At 37.5% G+C, this 24,472-nt stretch overlaps 1 protein-coding gene across 1 annotated transcript in view; it reads right to left on the bottom strand.

Moving 5' to 3' along the window:
• The window catches only part of CHST15 (carbohydrate sulfotransferase 15), a 105,218-nt gene that overhangs the window by 10,497 nt on the left and 70,249 nt on the right, over positions 1-24,472 (bottom strand). The window contains exon 7 of the mRNA XM_068106380.2: positions 18,879-19,026. Coding sequence (XP_067962481.1) covers positions 18,879-19,026 — 148 coding nt within the window. The remainder of the gene's footprint in view (positions 1-18,878; positions 19,027-24,472) is intronic.

Below are 24,472 nucleotides of genomic sequence, written 5' to 3'. Positions count from 1 at the left end.
TCCATTACATCAACGATTTTAAATAATTCATTAGTCCATTTTTTTGTATAACCTTTCTCAAAATGGCTTTTCCATCTGTATATTCTTACAATATCACCAACTTTGAACTTCGGTTTTCTCAAATTAATCTCCTTTTCATATTCTAATTTTGTAAATGATTCTGATGGTTTTGATTTTGTTGATGAATGAACGGTATTATTGTAATTATCTACAATACCCTGAATTAAATACACCCATTTTTGAGAACCGAGTTGTGTGAATTTTTTATATAGCCTCTCTTTCAAAGTACGATTAAAACGCTCAATAACAACTGCTTTTCCTTCATTAAAGGTGCTGTATAATTTAATACCCTCCCCCTTAAGAAATTTCATGCATATTTTGTTATAGAACTCTGTTCCCTCATCGGTCCACAGTTTCTTTGGTTTTCTTTTATCCCTATCAAATATTAGCTTAAAGGATAACATTAAAGTATCACCCTTTTTACCCTTTTTATTTTACCCTATCACCCTTTTTATTTTTTAAAGGAACAACCCAGCCAAATCTACTCCTCAAATCAATAACGGTTAAAGCATACCTGTATCCCCTGTCATTATTCAATTCAATTAAATCAGCGGACCATATGTAGTCAGTGTCTTTGGAATAAACCTTCCTTCTTTTAAACTTGGTGATTATAGGTTTGTGTAATTCTTCAGCCAAAAGCTCCTCAGTCTTGATGACATCATTAGAGCCTAATAGTTTTTTGAGGGTGAATAACCAAGACCAAGTTTCAATTTAGCATTTATCAAATTTCTCACAATAAACCTATCAACTTTCTCTCTCAACGTTGGATTTTGTATCAAAGACAAATTATACAACATTTCTCTGTCGGCTTTATGTTTTTCAGTCAACGTAGTGGTTTTCCCATAAGCAATATCATGCTTCATACACACTTCGTCAACCCTATTTGTAGGTTTAGACCAAGGTTTAGGATTGTCAGCCTCATCTAATCTTTTATCCAAGTTTGTTACTGGGCCACAGAAAGAATACCCTGGAAGGTGTAATTCCCCTGGAATTCCAGTTGTTGTAAATTTGCTACCTGACAAAAACTTTTGTATGTCTCCTCCACTTTTAGGAGAGATGAATTGACACTTTTTAGAGCCACACACTTGACATATTCCTTTTTGATAAACTCTATTATTTTTAGCTTTAACATAAGAGATATTTTTAGATTTAGTTTTCTTTTTACATTTGAGACAATAACTCATATTTATTTATGAGAAAAAGTCCTACATAGTGCCAAAACCTTTTTGGTTTTCAACATATACATTTCTATCTTGATTTTTAAAACATAAAGAATCCTTAGAAATGGCTTCACTCTCTCCTCCATTTATTTACAAATAAAACTAACTAAAGTCAATAACACCTGAATCATCAACTATATGTTGTATATCTGCTCTCTGAATTCATTATAGCAAATTTTAAAACCAATATGTTCGTAAGAGTCATTAATTCTTTATTTTCCTCTTCAGTGCGTTGAGATTTATTTATTTGCCGTAATACCTTCAATCTTTCATTAATCTCAGGAATGGTCATATTTTTATATTTTTCCACCCTCTCTCTTTCCTCCCTCTCCTCCTTCTCCTTTTTCTCCCTTTCATCCTTCTCCTTTTTCTCCCTCTCCTCCTTCTCCTTTTTCTCCCTTTCCTCCTTCTCCTTTTTCTCCCTTTCCTCCTTCTCCTTTTTCTCTCTTTCCTCCTTCTCTTCTTCAACTCCTTCCTCATCCCTTGCTACCCTTGAGCTTGAGCCCCAAAGAATATTATACATATACTCATCTGGATTTTGAGATATTCTTGTATCTATAATTATTTTTCTCATAATAGGATACCAATAAGATTTGTTGACGATTTCTAAAAGAGTTTTATATTTCATAACTTTGAGAAGTTCATTTTTATTTAATATTTTAAACAAGTCTCTATTTGTGGGTTTAACAATATCAGTATAAGGCCAGTTTTTAATGACAAAATTCCCATGTATATGCTCCACATCATAAGGTATGTAATACCGAGCACCCTTTTCTTGTAGGTATCCTTGAATACAAAAATTATAATTCTCTTGTAGTCTTCTTCCTGCCATTTATGTATCAGAAATATATGTGAGATTAATATTATGACAGGTAATACCACCCCATCTTCCCACTACCAAATCGGTTTGTATTCCTTGGCTTTCTATCCTTATCTCATGACCTTCCTTCTTTGTCATGCTAACCATCGCTATACTATCATATATTTTTCTTTTCTTAAAACCATGTATTTGTTGTTTACTAATTGTACTTCCACATAAATCCTTATCCTCGCCAAGCGGATAATATTCTTCTTTACGAGACTGATTCAAATCATGTAGGTCTTCCAAGTTTATTGAAAAATACCAATTATACCCTAAATCAGGCATATCATACCCCCATTTATTGATTCGCATATTAACTATATGTCCTTCTTTATAAAATTCAATTGTAAGCAGATAGTTAAATTGAATGAGGAAAGGTGTATGGTCAGTATAACCAGGTGTTGTGGTTGTAAATTTTACTTGTTTAACAAAACGTGCTGTTTTATTTAAAAATACTAGGGCATGCCTGTACTATATATATGCCCGTACTATATATATATATCTAAAATTATATCCCCCCCCTCTATTTACATGAAATGGTTTGGTCCATTCGCAACGCCAAAGCGAACGGCGAACGGCTTGCGAGTACGGTGACAATCCCCCCCCTCTATTTACATGAAATGGTTTGGTCCATTCGCAACGACCACAGAACCCCCCCCCCCTCTATTTACATGAAATGGTTTGGTCCATTCGCAACGCCAAAGCGAACGGCGAACGGCTAAATCGCCATAGCTCGGTAACTACTTGTCCGATTAATTTCAAACCTTGAAAAGGCACATCCTCGGGTCCCCAGCAATATACCTGGCAAGTTTCAAGTATATCGGACCGGTAGTTGTCGAGAAACAGCGGTCACAGACAAACATACATACATACATACATACATACATACAAACATACAAACATACACACAGAGATTACTGGAATTATAGATAGATATATTGTGATAAATCACTGAATCTAATTAAGTCATTCGCATCTGTAGGGTTTGGATAATTGATTAATTTATAAGTATTCTTCATATTAATATTTTTACTTATACTATATTTTTGTCGTTCAGCCTGTGCCTTTGTATAATAATTTGATAAATCAATATCCTGAGAGGATTTTCCAAAGATAGAACCATCTTTTCCAACATAAGTCATTTATATTAGATTAAAAATGATATCATAAAAATTTTCATTATTGTTGAGTTGAAATAATACATATAAACATAATTGACCACAACATTTAGAATTAATTTCTTGAACTTGAAATGTTTGATAAACACCATTCTGTAAGAATTGTATTACTTCAACAGGCGGTGTCATACCATAACTATCAAAATAATATTTATCCTGACTATTATGAATACAAACCCAATGAGAACCATTCTGTGTGTCTAAATTCATAATAATATTCATTGTATTCTTGGACAACTTTTTAAATTCATCTCTCATACAAATAACCACATTATCAATTTTTAGTTTTTTACAATATTTAGTAAGTTCTATATTTGACGTTGTATTCTTTCCAAATTGTTTAAACCATTTATCCATTTATTTATGAGAAAGATATAACCCATTACCCCTTTTAGTTAGTTTAACACCTGCTTGAGCGATAGAGGAAAGCATATCTCCAACTAACAATCTAGCTTTATCAGGTAGACTTTCAAGTTTTTGAGCAAAATCTACAATTACACCACTTCCACTAATTTGTTTCTCCAACTCCTTGTTATGTCTTTCCAATTCTTTTTGAGCTTTTAGTTGTGCCTTCCTTTCGTTAGCAGTTTTTATCGCTGCTGAAATACCACCAGTCAATGCTCCCGCCACACTTAAACCAGCAAATAAAGGAATTAGAAATGGGAGAAATCCTCCTCTTGACTCGTCTATTGAATATTTCTTTAACATAGGTTTTGTCATTTTAATTTTAAGTGATCCAGCATCATTTAGTGTTTTCACCTGCTCTCTTGTGAGTAAAACATCAATTCTTACTGCTCCTTTTCTTTGAAATGTATTAACATTAATAATACAAGGCTTTTTGATTTTGAATACAAGATGTTAATTTATCAAGATTGATTTGATTAACATATACCCCTACCATTTATTTATGAGAAAAAACCTATGTGATATTAATCATAACACCATTATCTGTATTAATCTGTAATTCTGTTTCCTCCAAAAGCAAACAATAAGCATCAACTTCTTCATTCTCTCCTCTTTCAATGTATAGAGAAGTATCCACTCTATTCGACTTTATAGTTTCCTTTTGAGAACTCAGGTCAATTGCGTAGATGGTATAAAGTTTTTGAAACGCAACCATATCCAAAATAGGTTCATTATTACCGTTGCTTTCACACACCTTTTGGTAAGACTTGTAGGCTTCCGCATAATCATTTTTTTCCCAATCAATTTCCAATCTATCTCGCGGATAAAATGTTCCATCAAGAGAAACCCGAAGTTGTTTCACCTTAGCATTATCACTCAGCGCATTATTCTTATCAGTACCCTCCTCTCCATCTGGTTTCTTAAAAATGAGCCATAGGTATCGTGGCTTTCCTTCAAGAACACCCAAATTCCAAGTGTAGGTAGTGTGTTCCAGTTTAACGTGTTGACATCTTCTTTTAAGGTATGATACATTTAGCGGTTTCTTTGAGTTAAGTCTTCTATTTAACATCTCTTCCGTTTTAAGATTAGGAGTATATTCACTAATATACCAACACAACTCATTAATAACAAATTTATTATTGTCGCCAAAAGCATTTTCAGCCCCAAAAAGCAACCTATTTACATTATCATTCCTTTGTAGTTGAAATCTAATTTTAAGACCATACAAAACTTTATCATAATCACAAAATCCAAATATACCTTTCAGAGGTACTGCTACCGTAAAACTATTCTCTGCTTTTGTATCATCAATATACATTGACTTCCTTTGACTATAACCAGGGTCAGCATTTGTTCCCGTTGACATATCAGGAATAAAACCTTCAACAGCTCCCTTACCCATTCTATCACTAAACGAATATAGTGTAAATTTCATCATTTCAGATATAGCAGAGACATAATCAACCGCTTCAACCTCTTGTGTTCCAATATACAGGCGGACACTATCAAACATTTTCCAGAAGAAATCATTTACGAGTGTAGCATTAGTATTATTCGCAGCCTTAGTGAATTTAAATTTACACAGCAAGAAACTATCAGCTATATTCAAGTAAGTTTGTTGATTATTTATTTCAAAACTTTTTGTTCCGTTTGAATTCCAGTCTGTTCCTGTTATAGCATTTACCTTAAAATAGTCTTCCTTTTTAGTAGAGTTTGAAATGATAATCGTATCATCCAAATCATAGATACTATCAATCGCTTCCATACTTGTATTTATATAGCATTAAAATCGTTGAAACCCTGACCCAAGTATTTTAATGATTTTTTGTCGTTCTTGTGAAGATAGTTGAGTTTTACCTTTTTTAATTTCTTTGATTGCTTGTAATTTATGAGACTCCTTTTGAGCATCTTTTATACTCTTTATAGCACCTGCAACTGAGCCCACGGCTGAAGCAGTTGAACCAATTAGGTCTTTATGTTTAAGGATGGTTGAACCAATACCCATTAGAGCAGCGGTCGGGAACCTATGGCTCGCGAGCCATATATGGCTCTTCCGGTGACGGCATATGGCTCCCAGACAATTTTGAGTTGAAAAAAAATAAAAAAAATAAAAAAAATCAGTTTGGAACTGATTTTAAAATACTTGTGATATTTCTTAATAATACTGTGTCATTTTAAAGTAAACAGAAATTAGTTTTGAAGATAAATTTCATGGGTCACGGGTCACCCGTGGGTCGGGTCGGGAACCAATGGCTCGCGAGCATGTCCGCGTCATTGTAAAGGTGAAGAAATCAATTTTATCAGATAGCCAACTAGTTTATCCGCTTCAACCCTTGTAACGGAAAAGATGGCGAAAAGAAAAAAAGACGATGATTACCGTGCATTCCAGGCTGCGTGGACAGAGGAATTTGCATTTGGTGAGAGAGCAGGATCTGCGGTATGTCTAATATGCAATGATAAAATTGCATCGATGAAACGGTCAAATATAAAGCGGCACTTCGATACGCACCATGCTTCATTTGCATCGAAATGTCCAGCGGGGGACAGCAGGAAAAGGGCATGCGAGGAGCTACAGCGGAGAGTGCAGACGAGTCAGTAGCAACTACGTGTGTGGACCAAGCAAGGTGACGGGAATTCCGCTAGCTTTGCGGGTGCTTTGGCAATAGTAAGGAATGGAAAGCCATTCACAGATGGCGAGTATGCCAAAACATTCATGCTTGATGTGGCCAATGAACTGTTTGATGACTTCCCAAATAAAGACAAGATAATCAAACGAATAAAAGACATGCCCCTGTCAGCAAGAACTGTGCACGATCGTAGCATCATGATGGCAAATCAAGTCGAGGAAACACAAATTAAGGACATAAACGCCGGGACATACTTTTCTCTCGCGTTAGATGAGTCAACAGACGTTAGCCATCTATCTCAGTGCAGTATAATTGCCAGGTATGCTGCAGGTGACACACTGCGTGAGGAAAGCTTGGCTGTTTTGCCAATGAAAGGGACAACAAGAGGAGAGGATTTATTCACGTCTTTCATGGAGTTTGCTAAAGAAAAAAAACTACCGATGGATAAACTTATTTCTGTCTGTACTGATGGTGCACCCTGTATGTTGGGGAAGAACAAAGGATTTGTAGCGCTTCTCCGTGAACATGAAAAGAGAGCCATCCTAAGTTTTCATTGCATCCTGCACCAGGAGGCGCTTTGCGCTCAGACGTGTGGCCAGGAGCTTGGTGAGGTGATGTCGCTGGTCATTCGAGTGGTCAACTTTATTGTTGCCCGAGCTTTAAATGATCGCCAGTTTAAAGCTCTGTTAGAAGAAGTTGGGAATCATTATCCCGGTCTGCTTTTACACAGCAACGTGCGTTGGTTGTCAAGGGGGAAGGTGCTCAGCCGTTTTGCAGCTTGCCTGAGTGAAATCCGGACTTTTCTTGAAATGAAAGGCATCAAGCATCCTGAGCTAGACAACACTGACTGGCTCCTGCAGTTTCACTATCTCATGGACATAACTGGCCATCTGAACCAGCTCAATGTGAACATGCAAGGTATTGGAAATACAATCTCATCCCTTCAACAAGCAGTGTTTGCATTTGAAAGCAAGCTGGAAGTCTTTCTCAGGGACATTGAAACAGGTCGTCTTCTGCACTTTGAAAGACTGCAACAATTTAGAGATGCATGCTTAGCAAGTGACTCCACTCAACATCTGGATCTCCAGCAGCTAGCTGGCTTTACGTCCAATCTCCTGCAGTCATTCAAAGCACGTTTTGGAGAATTTCGTGCGCGCACTGGTCTTTTCAAGTTCATCACTCATCCACATGAGTGTGCAGTGGACAAAATCGACCTGACATGCATCCCCGGGGTCTCTATCGGAGACTTTGAGCTGGAAGTTGCTGACCTGAAGGCATCAGACATGTGGATGAGTAAGTTCAAGTCACTTAATGGAGAGTTGGAAAGTCTTGCGCGACAGCGAGCAGAGCTGGCGAGGGAACACAAGTGGACAGAAATGAAAAATCTTCAACCTGAAGACCAGCTGATTCTTAAAACTTGGAACGAGCTTCCTGTGACATACCACACAATGCAGCGTGTGAGTATTGCCGTATTGACCATGTTTGGCTCTACATATGCATGTGAGCAGTCATTCTCGCATATGAGGAACATTAAGACCAACCTACGCTCACGTTTAACTGATGGAAGCCTCAACGCCTGCATGAAGCTCAACCTCACCACGTTTGAACCAGACTACAAGGCCATCAGCAAAACCATGCAGCACCAGAAGTCGCATTAAAAGTAAGACATATTTAATTTATTATACGTTAAAAATACTATATGGCTCTCAATGAAATATATTTAGAAATATTTGGCTTTTATGGCTCTCCCAGTCAAAAAGGTTCCTGACCCCTGCATTAGAGTATCAATTATCCCATCTCCTTTATTTCTAAATTGATGTCCCACACCCCGTTGTCTCTTTGGTTTATAGTATCCTCTCCCAAGAAACATACCTTCACCCTTATAGTATGGTGAAAGGAACATCCCATCCCCTGTAATTATTTTATATTTTCCCAACTCGTGTTTTCTCACAATAACCATTATTTATTTATTGAAAAACTTCACGTAGGTGAATTCTGATGGATATAATTTCATCATTAAAGGATATCATACGATTATCTTGGTCGGTTATCCTAAAATTTACTCTGTATATGGTTTTTCCTGACACAGGTAAATAGACAAGATTTTTTGGTTCCATATTAAATTTATAACCAATCGGGGTTGAGTATGCGCTGAATGAAAATATTGTATTTGTTCTTATTCCATCGTTATAAGCACCATCAATCAAATCACAATGAATTAATACTGAATTTATACCGGAGGATATTTGAATGACATTATCACTGTAAGACGTCCCGTTAGTTTCAATCTTTTTAGAAGAGAACCCCAATAGCTCTCTGAACGAATTTTCAATCGTGAAATCAACTTTATAATTATTTTTAAGTTTAATAGTTGATTTTGAAGTGTGTTTTTGAATATCTATTACAATATTTTTTGGTTCATCACCTTTTTCTTTCATAAGGCGAGAGACTTCTGAAGATATTTGAGAAATCTCGTAAGCACCGGGTGAAACGGTTATAGTTTTATATCCACTTCCTGGATTATAACTAAACTTGTTGTTTTTCTCTGTGATATTAAAAAGGGTATTGTAAGTCTCCATTGACAACAAAGAAGCCTCATATTCTTTTGTGGGGTCAAGTTGTAGTGGGTAAGGGAATGAAGCTGTGTAATCACTCGTTGTGAAATTAAAACTAAGAATTGTGCTTCTCATCTTATTTAATATCTAATAAAATATCTTTGTATTGACATTTATTAATTATTTTCATATTCATCAACTGATCTAAAATGGCGGATGCTTCATTAAAACAATTGTTGTTTCCAGCCTTCTTACTACCTAACAACAATAATAACCTATTAACTAATTGTGATGGGTCATTTGGAAGAAAACTAACACCCGAACCAAGCTTACTTAAAGCATCAATAATATGTTTCTCCTTCTCATTCTTCTTACTTTTACCAGCAACAGAAACTCTATAATCAAGTGCGTTTAGCAACTCAATATACTCTCTATCTTCCTCTCTTTCCATATCAAGCGGTTCATCAAAATAAGGTGAATTAGAATGTCCATCTTTTGTTAGAAGAAACATTAATCTTGGGGTTAATTCAACATTTGGTTGGTCAGAACTTAAGAACACCAATTTATCATTAAATATCAATAACTTTTCTTTCACTAGATGGAACTGTGCTGGTTCTTCTGTTGGAATGAGACCTGCTCTGGTTTTTGAACCCTTCAAATATTCATTGTTTTGAAGAGCTTCTACAATATAATTGGAAGGTTTATTTACCTTCTCAAGATGCCGAAATAATCCTTCATCATCATATTCTAATTCTCCAAGTTCTTGCTCTGTCATTTGACTAAAATCTTTGAGTATTTGAAATTTTTTTGGAGTAAATTCTACCGTGGGAACTGTAGGTGAAATCGTTTGTTGAATTTTTAAAAGTGGCTTAAAAAATTTCTCTTGTTTTCTTTCAAAGGCTTCTTCACCAGTTAGTTTCTGTCTCCTTTTCTTCTTTATGTCTTCCTGTTGCTTTACAACTTTTGAAACCAACTCTTGATGTTCTTTAAACTTTCTTACTCTTTCTTCGGTATTCATTTTCTGTATTTATTTATTGAAAAATATCGTTTAGTATCTCATCTTGTTTCACAACAATATATTTATATTTTCCAATCGTGTGTTTCATATTATTTTCAAATTCCTTCTTACTACGTAATGTAGAACAATTATCTCTCCAAAAATTATTTGTATCTATTGAATTTAACTTAAATAAAATAAAAGTATTAGCATTGTTTCTTATTGAGCGCCGAGGGAGTTGAAAATATGACTGACTAAGATAAATACAATTACAAGAAGAATGGCTCCCTCTTGTATAGTAGCTATCCATTACTGTTTGGTTTCTCTCATTAACACAATCATCAAAGATAACGAGGTTCTTTTTTGATTTATCTAAATCTTGAGGTGAAGGTATATCATCCGTATTATCACTGAGAATACAAGTTATGGGTTTTGGTTTTGATTTTGATTTCTGTGTATCACAAAATAATTGTATTATATCATCAATATTATAATCATTTAGTTTGTTTTGAAGTTTAAATAAACCGATAATGTCTTCCTTTTTAAGACCCGCATTAAAACCCTGTGAGAGTAGTTGATACTCAGGTTGAAAACTTGACTTTGTAAAAATTATTAAATTATCATAATCTAAAAAATTAGGACTAAGGAGCATCTTTAAAAGTAAACAGGTTTTTCCACATCCGCTTGAACCGACTATTAGACATCTCAATGAATTTGGAAGATTTTTATGGTTATTAAATTTTATCTTATTTTCCCAAACGGGTAAAAAATCATTCATTTATATATTTGGAAAACAAGTCATCTAACTTTTTTTGAGTTTTTTGAGAAACTCTATATTTTATCCTGAGTTCAGGTTTAATTTCAAAATAATCCATTATTTTGTTTATATAGTATCTTGTATTAACATTTCCATTAAAATTATTTTGAATAATAAATATCATTAAACCCTTATACATTTCCTCAATACAAATAGTCTCTTCCCTTGTAAGAAATGGTGTATTATCACCATAATACTTAACATTCATCTCTCTTATTAATCTTGTAAAGTAATTCATTTTTGGTTCTAATTTAAAAGAGTTATATATTTTTCTATATTTTTTATTATCATTAATTAGAAGATTAATCACAGAAAATACATTGTTTATATGCTTCTGATTCTGTATTAAGCCCCACTCTACCACAAGCCGGACAATTCTCTAATTTATCATATGGAGAGTCTGGAAATTCTAAATATCCTTCAGAATTTATCATATTTATAAAGTAAAATTATACTTAAAACAAAGTGCCTTTTTTAGAGGCTTTTTTAAAGATGAAACTGTGCTTAAAGTAAAACACCTTTGAGCTTTTCAACTCGTTTTATGTATATAACTTTACTTAAACTAAACGCAAATTTATTAGCTAATAAATACAATGTTTCAAAACACAAAAGACAAATTTCAATCAATCTCTACTTCGGTGGAAGACAGAGAAAAATATGTCAAAGATGTTAAATTGAACAAAGATAAATATGGAAATTTTTGGATTAAACCCATAATGGAGAATAACATGTGTCCTTTTATTAAATTTACGGGACAAGCTATGTTAATTAATAACTCTATTAAAGTAAAGTTGACAAAAGTTTCTCCACTACTACTAACAATTTACTCAAAGCTTGAAAAGGTCATTGATAAAGAAGCTTTGAAAATGAATGATAAGACCATCAACGATTCTAGAGGAAACATTTGTATATTCTTTAATAGACCCAAAGATGTGGGTGAAATTAATAATATGAATATTAGTGGTGAACTATCATTCCGTACTCTGATTATTAGAGATTATTTGAAAATAACATTTAATGTAAAAAATATTGTGGTTATTAGTTCTAATGAAAGAAAATATATAGATATTGATGGAAGTTTAATGGTATGTAAATGAGTGATATTAACAGTCAATACTCTGAGAGTTATTATACTGAGAGTCTAGGATCTGAAGATAGTTATGATACTAATAGTTTGTGTTCAAATGATAGTTATGAGAGTAGCTTTATTGATGACTCAGATAGTGAAATTGAAATTGATGAACTAGAGTATCTAAACTTTCTGGCTAATACATAGACGCTTTACTTTAAGTAAAGTTATATACATAAAACGAGTTGAAAAGCTCAAAGATGTTTTACTTTAAGTAAAGTTATATACATAAAACGAGTTGAAAAGCTCAAAGATGTTTTACTTTAAGTAAAGTTATATACATAAAACGAGTTGAAAAGCTCAAAGATATTTTACTTTAAGCACAGTTTCATCTTTAAAAAAGCCTCTAAAAAAGGCACTTTGTTTTAAGTATAATTTTACTATATAAATAAATATGATCAAAGCAACGTATTGCGATGTTTGTGAACAAGAATATAAACAATACAAAAGACACCTTAAAACTAACAAACACACATTTAATCTACTTCACCTACTATCTCCTATTCAGAAGGAAACAAAACACTGTTCTGCATGTAATAAAAATATCCTCAAGAAAGGCTTCGAAATACATCTTAAAACAATTCTACATTTATCAAATTTTATCACAACTAAAAACTCTGATGGCGCATTCAAAGGACATATTAAAATAAGAGTCTTTAACTTCAAACCTCCTGAACCAGAGTCTATAGTTGATGCTGTAGAAATAGTTAAACCTGCTGTTCAAACGTTGATTGAAAAAACACTAAAAGAAATGAAACCACTTAAATTTTATATGGGAGTAAAATTAGAAATGACAAAGGACGAAGGAGTTATAGATACACCATACATGAGAACTGAGCCACACTTTATATCTTCATATCAAGATTTTAAAACATCAGGAGTCTATGATGAACTTATTAAACAAGAGCAAGATGTGGACAATTCAATCGTAGGAAGTGGATTCAATATAGGAAAAATTATTTACATAGACATTCATATTCTTAAATCAGATCCTCTAAAAGCTTCTTCCTACATTGATTTACCCAGTGTTATCAAAAATAGAAAAGCAGTTATCAATATCAAAAATAAAGACAATAAATGTTTTCTCTGGTCTATTCTAGCACACTTACATCCTCCACATTTTCATGATGAAAGAGTATCTCATTATAAAAAATATGAGAATACATTAAATACGAAAGATCTGAAGTTTCCTATGGCTTTAAATGATATTCCTAAATTTGAAAAGATAAATAATTTATCAGTTAATGTTTATGGTCTAACAGAAACAAACAGCATTCAGGTTTTAAAGCTTTCTGACAATTGTAAACAAACTCATATTAATCTTCTATATTTTAATTCAGAGGAAAATTCACATTATACATACATCAAAGATATTGCTAAATTAATAAAACCACAAGTATGTAAAAGAACAAATAAAATATATATTTGTTTGCATTGTCTTAACTTCTTCCATACACAAGAAAGATTAGATAAACATTCAAATTATTGTGGTGAACATAAATCAACGGTAATCAATATGCCTAAAGAAGGCTCAAAGATCACATTCAAAGATGAAAAGAAAAAGATCAAACATCCATTTGTTATATATGCTGATTTTGAAAGTATTCTAGAAAAAATAGATACTGCTTCTCCAGATCCAAAAGAATCATACACAAATAAATATCAAAAACATACTCCTTGCGGTTTTTGTTATTATATCAAATCATCCGTTGGTGATAAATATAACAAGTTAGAGGAGTATAGAGGCTCAAATACCCCAGAGGAGTTTGTGAAACGACTAGAAAAAGACTGTGTCCGATTAACCAAGATAATGAGAGAAACCAATAAACCAATGTCCTTGACGAGTGAACAGAAAAGGGAATTTAGAAAAAACAATGTTTGTCATATTTGTGAGGAAAAAATTGGTGAAGGTCTATAGGTTAGAGATCATTGTCATCTCACTGGTAAATATAGAGGTCCGGCTCATCAAAGTTGTAATATTAATTATAAACTCCCCTCTTTCATTCCTGTCTTTCTTCATAACAACACTCATTATGATACGCATCTATTTATTAATGAACTTTCAAAGACATCTGGACACATTTCAGCAATTCCTAACACAGATCAGAAATACATTTCATTCACAAAAACAATTCACACATCTCCTTTTACTCATATCAGATTTCTTGATACATTTAAATTCATGGCAAGTCCATTGGCTAACTTGGTTCAAAATCTAAAAGAGTTTCCATGTCTTTCAGAGTATTTTTCAGATAAAGATTTTCTAACACAAAAGGGAATTTACCCCTATGACTATATGGACTCATTTGAGAGATTCAATGAAACACAACTTCCTTTAAAAGAAAATTTCGATAACAAATTAAACAACAGTCATATATCTGATAAAGATTATGTACACGCACAAAATGTTTGGGAAAAATATAACATCAAGAATCTTGGTGAGTATCACGATTTGTATCTCAAAACTGATGTGCTTTTATTGGCTGATGTATTTGAAGCCTTTAGATCTGTTTGTCGCACTGGATATGGATTGGATCCTGCTCACTACTACACAGCACCTGGATTGGCTTGGAGCGCGATGTTGAAAATGACAAAACAAGTTTTGGATTTGATAACCGATGTCGATATGCTTTTGATGATTGAAAAGGCAAAAAGAGGTGGAATTTCACAAGTATGCTCGAGCAGATACGCAAAAGCAAATAACAAATATCTTCCAAATTATGATTCAACGAAAGAGAGTTCTTACTTGATGTACTATGACGCAAACAACTTGTATGGCTGGGCAATGTCTCAAGCTCTTCCTTATGGGAAACTAAGATGGGTAAAGGAAAAAGACTACACAAAGGTTTTACAAGCTGTATGTATCTCTACACAAAAAGAATTGGATGATTCAAAGGTTTGTTATTATTTTGAGGTCGATTTAAAATATCCTGAAGAACTTCATATCAAACATAAAGATCTTCCATTTGCTTGTGAGAAAGAAAGTCCAAAGAAAGAATGGTTGAGTGATTATCAACGATCGTTTGATATAGGTGAATCAACAGAAAAATTACTTACTACATTATATAACAAGAAAAAGTATGTACTACACCAAAGAAATTTGTGACAATATTTATCAAAAGGTCTAAGAGTAGAGAAGATCCACAGGGTTCTAAAGTTCAATCAAAGTAATTGGTTAAAGGGGTACATTGATTTTAATACACAAAGAAGAACAGAGTCAAAAACAGATTTTGAGAAAGACTTTTATAAATTGATGAATAATGCGGTCTTTGGTAAGACCATGGAGAATGTGAGGAAAAGACAAAATATCAGACTAGCAACATCTTGGGAACAAGCATCAAAATTAATTAATAGACCGAGTTTTACTAGAGCTGAGGTCTTTACTGAGAACTTTTGTGCAATCCATTTGGTTAAAGAGAGTATTGAAATGGACAAACCTATTTACATTGGAACATCAATTCTTGACTTGTCAAAGTCATTAATGTATGATTACTTTTATATTAATCTAAAATCAAAGTATAAGGATAATGTGTCATTGTTGTATATGGATACTGATAGTTTTATTTTAAAAATTAATACTGATGATGTTTATTCAGACATGAAAAAGGACATTAATATCTATGATACAAGTAATTACAGTCCAGAGAGTGAGTTGTTCTCTTCTAAAAATAAAAAGGTGATTGGAAAGTTCAAGGATGAATTGGGAGGAAATGTTATGAGTGAATTTGTGGGATTGAGGTCGAAGGCTTATGCTTATAAATACATTGTGAATAACGTTGAAAAGACTGATAAGAAGTTAAAAGGTGTAAAGAAAAATGTCATTAAAGAAACAATAAACTTTAAGGATTATTATAACTGTTTAACAACAAAGAAAGAAGAGTTTAGAAATATTAATGGAATAAGAAGTTATAAACATCAATTATATTCAGAAGAGGTGAATAAGAAAGCATTGGGGGCTTTTGATGATAAGAGGTTTATTTTAGAAAATGGAATTGATAGTCTCCCTTATGGTTATATAAGTATATAAGTGATAAGATATATAAGTGATAAGATATATAAGTGATAAGATATATATAAGTGATAAGATATATATATATATAAGTGATAAGTTAAAAAGGGGGGTTAGGGATTTTAACGGGCTACCGCCGCCTTTTTTACTATTATATAAATGATAGAACCAAGTATCAACCAGACTAAAGAGTGGAGGTGTAATCAACCTTGGTATATAAATGGAAAACATAACGAATGTGAAAAATATCAGATTCAAGAGGTTGAGAGAATCACTGGTCAGAAGGTTCTCAAGACGGATAAACGTATTCATTTGTTAAGTGGGGTAATGGAGGGCGGGAAGAAAAATATATTAGAGTGGAGTGAGAACTTTAATGGTTATCAATCGGATAATAAATATTATAATTTTAAAATGGTATGTGGGAGAGGAGGAGGTCAAACAAGAACCCTCCGTGATATACTTTCACAACAAAAGGTTAAGGAACCTGTATACTTTATAAATATACTTGATGGGGATGAGTTCTATTGGAGAATGGAACTCTTTAAAAAGTTAGAAAGAGATAATATATTTATAGGCTCATTAGTAGAGTGGTCTAAGGAACTACATTAAGGGGGTAGTGGGGGGAATAGGGTAAAAATTACATGTAAGTGAGAATGATCATAGGTTCATAAGGCTAGAAGGATTATAGGTTCATAAAGGAAGAAAATCATAGGTTCATAAGGCGAGAAGGATCATAGGTTCATAAAGGAAGAAAATCATAGGTTCATAAGGCGAGAAGGATTATAGGTTCATAAGGCGAGAAGGATTATAGGTTCATAAGGTGAGAAGGATTATAGGTTCATAAGGCGAGAAGGATTATAGGTTCATAAGGTGAGAAGGATTATAGGTTCATAGAGGGAGAAATAGAGGTGTTTATGATTTTTGAAAAAGACAGGGGGGTAAATGACATTAGATAGGGATTTCCCATGTTAAACGGAGGTGTCCCAGAAGCAACATTTATCACCTACTCATGGCCATTGAGCCTGAGACGAACATGGCTGAGACCATATTTGACGAGATCCATATTTTTTATTCATATTTACCTCAGCGCATTTCAGCGAAGTACCCGCTAATCTCAGCCAGTGCCAGAACAGCTCGCTGATTCGCTCAGAGCGATCACGTGATGTTCCATCCCGTCACACATCACACGTTTGCACGTAATTCAGGGCGAAAAGCAATTGCGTTTTTTCACCTTTATGCGATCGTGTTTTGTGTCGATTTTGTGCGATATGAATTAAATTTTAATTCATATTTTGTGTTTACGAATTCGAATACGAAGGATTTCCCCTTTCCCCTTTCGATTTCGAATACGAATCGAATACGAGCTTGAGTCGAGAGGGCGAATGTACGGGCTGGGAAAGTACGGGTCTCCCTTCCCCTGCCCGGCAACGCCGGTACTGGAGGGCGTGGGTCACAGGATCGGTGAGTCTCCAAAATCCGCTTCGTGCTCTTGCGAAGATGCAGGACGATGTCGCGATTGTTGTGCTGCTCTCCGACCATGAGAACTGCAACGTCATTGTTGACTGGCCTATCTCCTTCCCCCTCCCCCCTCGCCCGTCCCCCCTCCCCCTCCCGTGCCAGAACAGCTCGCTGATTCGCTCAGAGCGATCACGTGATGTTCCATCCCGTCACACGTCACACGTTTGCACGTAATTCAGGGCGAAAAGCAATTGCGTTTTTTCACCTTTATGCGATCGTGTTTTGTGTCGATTTTGTGCGATATGAATTAAATTTTAATTCATATTTCGTGTTTACGAATTCGAATACGAAGGATTTCCCCTTTCCCCTTTCGATGTCGAATACGAATCGAATACGAGCTTGAGTCGAGAGGGCGAATGTACGGGCTGGGAAAGTACGGGTCTCCCTTCCCCGGCCCGGCAACGCCGGTACTGGAGGGCATGGGTCACAGGATCGGTGAGTCTCCAAAATCCGCTTCGTGCTCTTGCGAAGATGCAGGACGATGTCGCGATTGTTGTGCTGCTCTCCGACCATGAGAACTGCAACGTCATTGTTGACTGGCCCATCTCCTTCCCCCTCCCCCCTCCCCCCCCTCGCCCCTCCCCACTCCCCTCCCCCTCTCCCTCCCCATCCCCCCTCTTCTCCCCTGTCCCCCTCCCCCTCTCCCTCTCCCCCTTCCCCTCTTCTCCCCTCCCCCCCCTCTTCTCCCCTCCCCCCCGTTCCCCTCCCCTCCCCCCCATCCCCGCCCCTCCCCCACCCGGCAATGCCGGGTACTTCTGCTAGTCTACAATATAAGAGAGCTGTTGGTCTGATTGCCTGGGAGTGTTTTAAACAAAAAACAACAACAAACAAACAAAAAAAAACATTTTTTTGAAAAAAAAAAGATAGTAGAAAACTAACTTTCTACATCAGTAGAAAAGTTTTTAAAAGATTTGTTCTATGAACAGAATATGGATTTGTTCTATGAACGTGTTCGTGTTCGTGTTCGTGGTCTATGAACGGTATCGTGTTCTATGAACTCTCTCGTTACCCCCGCCACCAAAGGTGGATGGAGGTTATGTTTTCACCCATGTCTGTCTGTTTCACCCATGGTTGCTACATCAGTAGAAAAGTGACAAATTAACTCAGAATATTCAACAAGTTGAATTTGCAATCCCAGCATCCTGAGGTTTCCTTCAAAATGCAAACATAAAAATGCTGATACCCTGGCCAGATCTCAAAAATGCAAACATAAAAATGCTGATACCCTGGCCAGATCTCAAAAATGCAAACATAAAAATTATGTGAATACTCAGGGAATGTCAAGAAAAACGAATCCAGATTACACTTGCATTCCAGCTCAATCCTTACAATATCAAAATATATCTTTCAAAGGCCACAGTTTATGGTTGCATTTTGAAGGAAGCTGTTTGGAGTAGAAAATGTCTCCAAATTTTACAATAATGCACACATCAAAAATGTATATAAGTTTGACATAAATAAATAAATAAATAGCTTCCTTATAAGTGAAATGTTGATTTACCAAGCTGCAGGAAGTTGGTGATTTTTCTGATGAAGACCACAGGGTTTTTGCTGAAGTCCTCAAGGCAAAGCACAATCATCTGCTCTTGAGGGAATGTACTGAGCCAATCCAGCAGGAATACCACGTACAGTCCAATCCGTAGCCGTACCTAAAAATAATTAGAAACCCATGCATTACATTCTTCAAAACTGGGGCATTGTGCTTCCATGAAGAAGAGTCAACATTGTTACCCCATGCAAACTAAGCGAAAAGCAGGATTAAGCAATCGGTCACATCCGTCTGCATCAAACGTCAGTTTATCATTGAGAAACAACTTATTTGGATTGAATGTTATATTTTGAACACAAATCGGAACATGAATCGAAAACCAAACCTGCAGTTTAGCAGTGCTTTGGCTCTGAATTTGGCCCGATCACGCATGCACAGAGAGGAGTGAGATCATATTTTAGTCTGTCTGCCTGTCTGATCTGATTTTTGAAATCTCAAAAAGTTGTGGACGGATTTCGACGAAACTTGGTGGACCGGTTGGGAGTCTGACAAGGGCGATTCGATCCGATTTTGGTGAAGATCAGAATATGGATTTGTTTTATGAACGTGTTCGTGTTCTATGAACTCTCTCGTTACCCCCGCCACCAAAGGTGGATGGAGGTTATGTTTTCACCCATGTCTGTCTGTCCATTTGTCTGTCTGTCTGTCGGTTTGTGAACGAAAGATCTCAAAAAGTTGTGGACAGATTTGGAGGAAATTTGGCAGAGATGTAGCATATGTCACAAGGACGAAATGATTAGATTTTGGTGAAGATCCGGATTTGGATCCGACTAGTAGAATTGTTAAAGTGATTCTTCACCATTGGGAGATAGGGCCAAAAACGATACATAGCAGGATATCTCAAAAATTGTGGATGGATTTGGACAAAACTTGGTGGACTGGTTGGGTGTCTGACAAGGACGATTCACTTCGATTTTGGTGAAGATCTGAATATGGATTCGGATGAGAATTATTTAATTCCTTAAGTGATTCTTCACCATTGGCAGATAGGGCCAAAAACTATACATAGCAGGATATCTCAAAAAGCTATGGATGCATTTGTATGAAATTTGTTGGACAGGTTGTGTGTGACAAGGAAGAATCGATTCAATTTTGTTGAATACCCAGGTCCGGATCCATGCAGCCAGTATAATTTTTAAGTGATTCTTCACCATTGAGTGATATGGCCAACCAGGCGGAGGTGTGCTCTCTACTGAGTGCCGTTCTCGTTCTAACTGTGGACGAGTTGCTACTCCATTACAGGTTGCTGCCGAAACAGACATTAACCAGGATAGAAATGTTGCATTGGGCCAGAGTATAAATTGGGCACAGAATAGCCTCTTTTTGCAAAATGTACTTTGGAAATGTCCAAAAGTAAGTGCTATCAAAAAGAAAGCCAGCTTAACATGTCTATCAAATGTACGGAACACTCTGTGGTGCAGTGCTGTGCCTGCGAAGCACCATGGTGACAGTCGGATTGTACTCCACTAAACATCCAACTCAAACTATCCAATGAAAACCTTTCATCTATGCAGGTCTCTCCCAGTGGAACAATGGAAAGGTTGATACATTATGCTGATTCTAAGGTGACTTAAGTTTATGGGAAGGCTGAGTATGAAGATGCTTCCTTGGGCAAAGCTACAGATTGTTGGAAGGAATGTTTGTAACCGACCTCCGTACTCATGGTGTTTGTTACGATGATACAATTGCTGTTTATTAGTTTGGTTTGTAACTTGGAATGCAGTTAATAAGTTTGATAACTATTAGTTTGCAGTGCAACTTTGAATTCCTGGGGTATGTCTGCATGAACATGATTCTGCTTTCCTCCAAGTAATTGAAAGCAAGGAAAGTCCAAATTAAAGCCGTACAGTATGCTGAATTCCCACAATATGTTTTTCATTTATTCAGGCAGCGAACACAAAGCAAAAATCGCTGTGCTTGTCTATTGCTGGTTTTGCTAGGTTTTTTGATTTTCCCTTCTCCCCCAAACTTCATCGAACATCTACTATTTGTCTAACGTTGTAACTAAAGGTGGGCGCGATTCGGAAAATTTTAAGTCCGCTTACCGCTTATCCGCTCCGCCAGCCCGTGTAGTCCGATTCGCTTATCCGCTTCAGCGGCCGAAAATCTTAGTCCGCTTACCGCTTATCCGCTTATCCGCTTCGATTCGATTTTTTAAAAGCGCTTCGACGTTTTTAAAGCGATTTTTGACGTTTCTAAAGGGAATTTAATGCTTTTTAAGCCTAAATAGCCATTTCTAACTACTACAAAGAGAAACAAAGCTTTTAAGATCAAAAATATACATTTTTATTTAAATAAAATTTATTCAAAATTTATTGAAATAAAGTTTTCCACTCGACTCTACTCTACTCTACAGTTAATTTAAATATAATTTTAATATATGCAAGTTACATTAAAGAAAAATCAATTTGCCCGTCCTTTCTTTGACAAGAGAGTCTACTAGTCAACAGACTAGCAGTCTGTTGACTAGTCCTCGTCTTCCTCCTCCACCTCGTGGGCCTTCTTGAGGATTTGGAGGTTGCCCTTCATGAAGACGAGGGCCTCGAAGTTCGGTGCAGCCAGGGCCGACCTCTTAGGCCTGAGGATGTCCGACCCGTAGCTGAACACGCGCTCGACCGAGGCAGAGCTCGGGAGCGGCGTGTTATGCCTGAGAAATAGAGTTACCCAAGCATCACGGAACTCGAGCGGGAAGAGATTGGGCGAGAGCCCCGGGTTCCCCCTCAGCGGCTTCCTCGACCAGTTGTTGACCTCTTCCCTGATCTTTTCCTCGAGGTTCTCCTCCTGCTGCCCCTCCTCCATGGCGAACAGGTAGTCCGTACTGCTCGAGCCGGGCTGGGGTCCCTGCTGGGGGGCAGGGTCCAGGTGCTCGTCAGGCAGGACGAGGGCGAGCAGGTCCCTGATGAGCTTGTCCCTCACCAGGTCGCAGATGGCGTCGTTGTTCTGCCTCCTGCGGGGTCAGGGCGCAGATCTCCTGACTGTCCTCCACGTCCCCCATCATGTTGACCGCCGGGTTGTGGATGTCGCTGTGCTGGGACTGCTGGTTTGCGTTGCTCGTGTGCCTGTCCCTGGCACTGCCGCTGGGCTGGAGAGTCAGAAATCTCTCCATCTTGACGTTATTGCCGCTCTAGCGTCCAATAAAATATTCAGTTTTCACTTATTATTCACTTAAATAAATATTCACAATTCTAGAGTAACGGCTCAGGCTAACAGCTGATTTGGCGAATCGCGATGCGCTTTAATTTTTCGGTAGTCCGCTTACGCTTATCCGCTTCGGTTTCCGGGGGTTGTTCCGATTCGCTTATCCGCTTCGAAAACGTTAGTCCGCTGCAGCGGATAAGTGGATAAGCGGACTTTCGAAGCGGACCGCCCACCTTTGGTTGTAACCCCCACACCCCCCCCCCCAAAAAAAACCAAAAAACAAACAAACAAAAAAAACTTTTATTTCCCTTTTTCCTCGTGTGCTTTTGTCCCATCGTGTGCTTTTGCCTCTGCCCACGTGCGCTGTCTCGCCCCGCCCCCATTTTCCCCTTGCCTTCCACCTTTTGCCCTGTTCAAGTGACTCATGGTCGTCCCTCTAGGCTCCCTCTCCCCATTGGTATTTTTGTGAATATAAGATTGTTCTTCATGGTTCTGTTTAAATATGTTTAAACTTTCCCCTGGAATGTTTTATTCAGTCGTATATTACAACACGCTGTTTTTCTTCTTATTTAAAAGGCTCCTTTCAATTTCCTCTAAAACTCATTCCATTTCAAAAAAATATTCAATATCTTATGATTCCAAATCACTCCATGCTCTAAATTCTCATTCATTCCACCCCTCCTCCATCGTTCTTAAACGGATCGCTAACTTGAAAATCACAACAAACCCAATTTGTTATAAATGTTCATCTTTCATTAAGCATCCACTTTCTAAACTCCCCCTTGCCCATCCCCTCCAAATCTCCCCACTTGCCCCTCCCCTCCTAAACTCCCCCCTTGCCCCTCCCCTCCTAAACTCCCCCCTTGCCCCTCCCCTGCAAATCTCCCCCTTTGCCCCTCCCCTCCAAATCTCCCCCCTTGCCCCTCCCCTCCTAAACTCCCCCCTTGCCCCTCCCCTCCTAAACTCCCCCCTTGCCCTTCCCCTCCTAAACTCCCCCCTTGCCCCTCCCATTCAAAACTCTCCCCTAACCCTTCCCCTTCAAATCTCCCCCCAACCATCCCTCCCAAATTCTCCCTCCTCCCACCTCCCTCTCAAAGCTGCCTCCTCCCCACTTCATCTCCCTTCTATCTTATACCTCCACCTCCCCCAACCTTCTACTTTCCTCTGCCCCCCCTCAAACAACCCCTCACTGTGCCTCATCCCATCACCATCAAACCTTTCATCCTCCTTATCCTTCCCTTTCTTGTAACTCTTCTGTAATCTCTGACACACTATCAACTGCTCTTCCTACCTCCCCCTCTCACCCTTCATCTGACCCTACCCCTCCCCTCCCCTGTCCTGCACCTGATGCTCCCCCTCTCTCCTCATTAACGGTATGGACCTCAAACATCCGGGGCCTTCGCTCAAACCTGATTGATCTCTCCATTCAGGTTGCTTCTGACAATCCAGACGATCTGCTCAACAGAAACTTTCCTCCTTCAAGATGTCTCTGATTCCTTCATATCTCTTCCTGGTTACTCCCTCCTCTGGTGTGACAGTTCTGAGCCTCCACCTGGGGGTGGGGTGGCTATCTTTATCAAAAACTCTCTTCCTCACTCTCCCTGCACTGCCCTCTCTCCACCCCACCCCCAGGAGTACCTCTGGCTACGGCTTCCTCTCCACTTCCACCTTTTGTTCATATGTGTTCTGTACCGTCCTCCAAACATTGATGGCTCCATTTACATTTCGCTGTCGGACAACATGGACCAACTTCTATCAACTCATCCAAACTCTCTCTTCCTCATATGTGGCGCCTTCAACTGTCATCATTCCAGCTGGCTGGGTGTGGGTTCATCTCTCACCAGCCATGGCACCTCAGCAAAGGACTTCTGCGACTCATTGGGACTGACACAATCTGTCAATTTCCTGACCCGGATCTCAGTCAATGGAGTATCTTCTCTTCTGGACTTGGTTATGACTAACTTCCCTGCAAATGTCTGCTGCTCTTATTCTGCTCCAATCGGTTCTTCTGATCATGTGCTTGTTAAAGTGGACATCTCTCTGGCCATTCTCAGAGAGGCTCCTCTGCGCCGACGCGTCTGGTATTTCACTCAGGCCGACTGGCATGGTCTGCAAGCAGCCATCAATCATCTGGACTGGTCTCCCATCTCTACTGTCTCTGACATCAATTCTTCCTGGGAATTCTTCCAAAGCAAACTGCTCTCTCCCATGCACAGATTTATCCCATCTCGTCTTCAGTTGTCTTACCCTTCCTCCCGTCCATGGTACACTGAATCTTGTGGTGAGGCAGTTGCCCAGAAACAACTTGCCTTTGCCTCTTGGAAGGCAAATCCAACTGAAGGCAATCTCAGTTCCTTCCACCAAGCTCGAAACAAGTGTGTGTCTACCCTCAGGAGTGCCAGGAAGCA

The sequence above is a fragment of the Myxine glutinosa genome, chromosome 2 (genome assembly GCF_964187855.1).
Source record: "Myxine glutinosa chromosome 2, kmMyxGlut1.1, whole genome shotgun sequence".
In the NCBI taxonomy this organism is placed as follows: domain Eukaryota; kingdom Metazoa; phylum Chordata; class Myxini; order Myxiniformes; family Myxinidae; genus Myxine; species Myxine glutinosa.
This window is presented reverse-complemented; position numbering and strand designations above follow the sequence as displayed.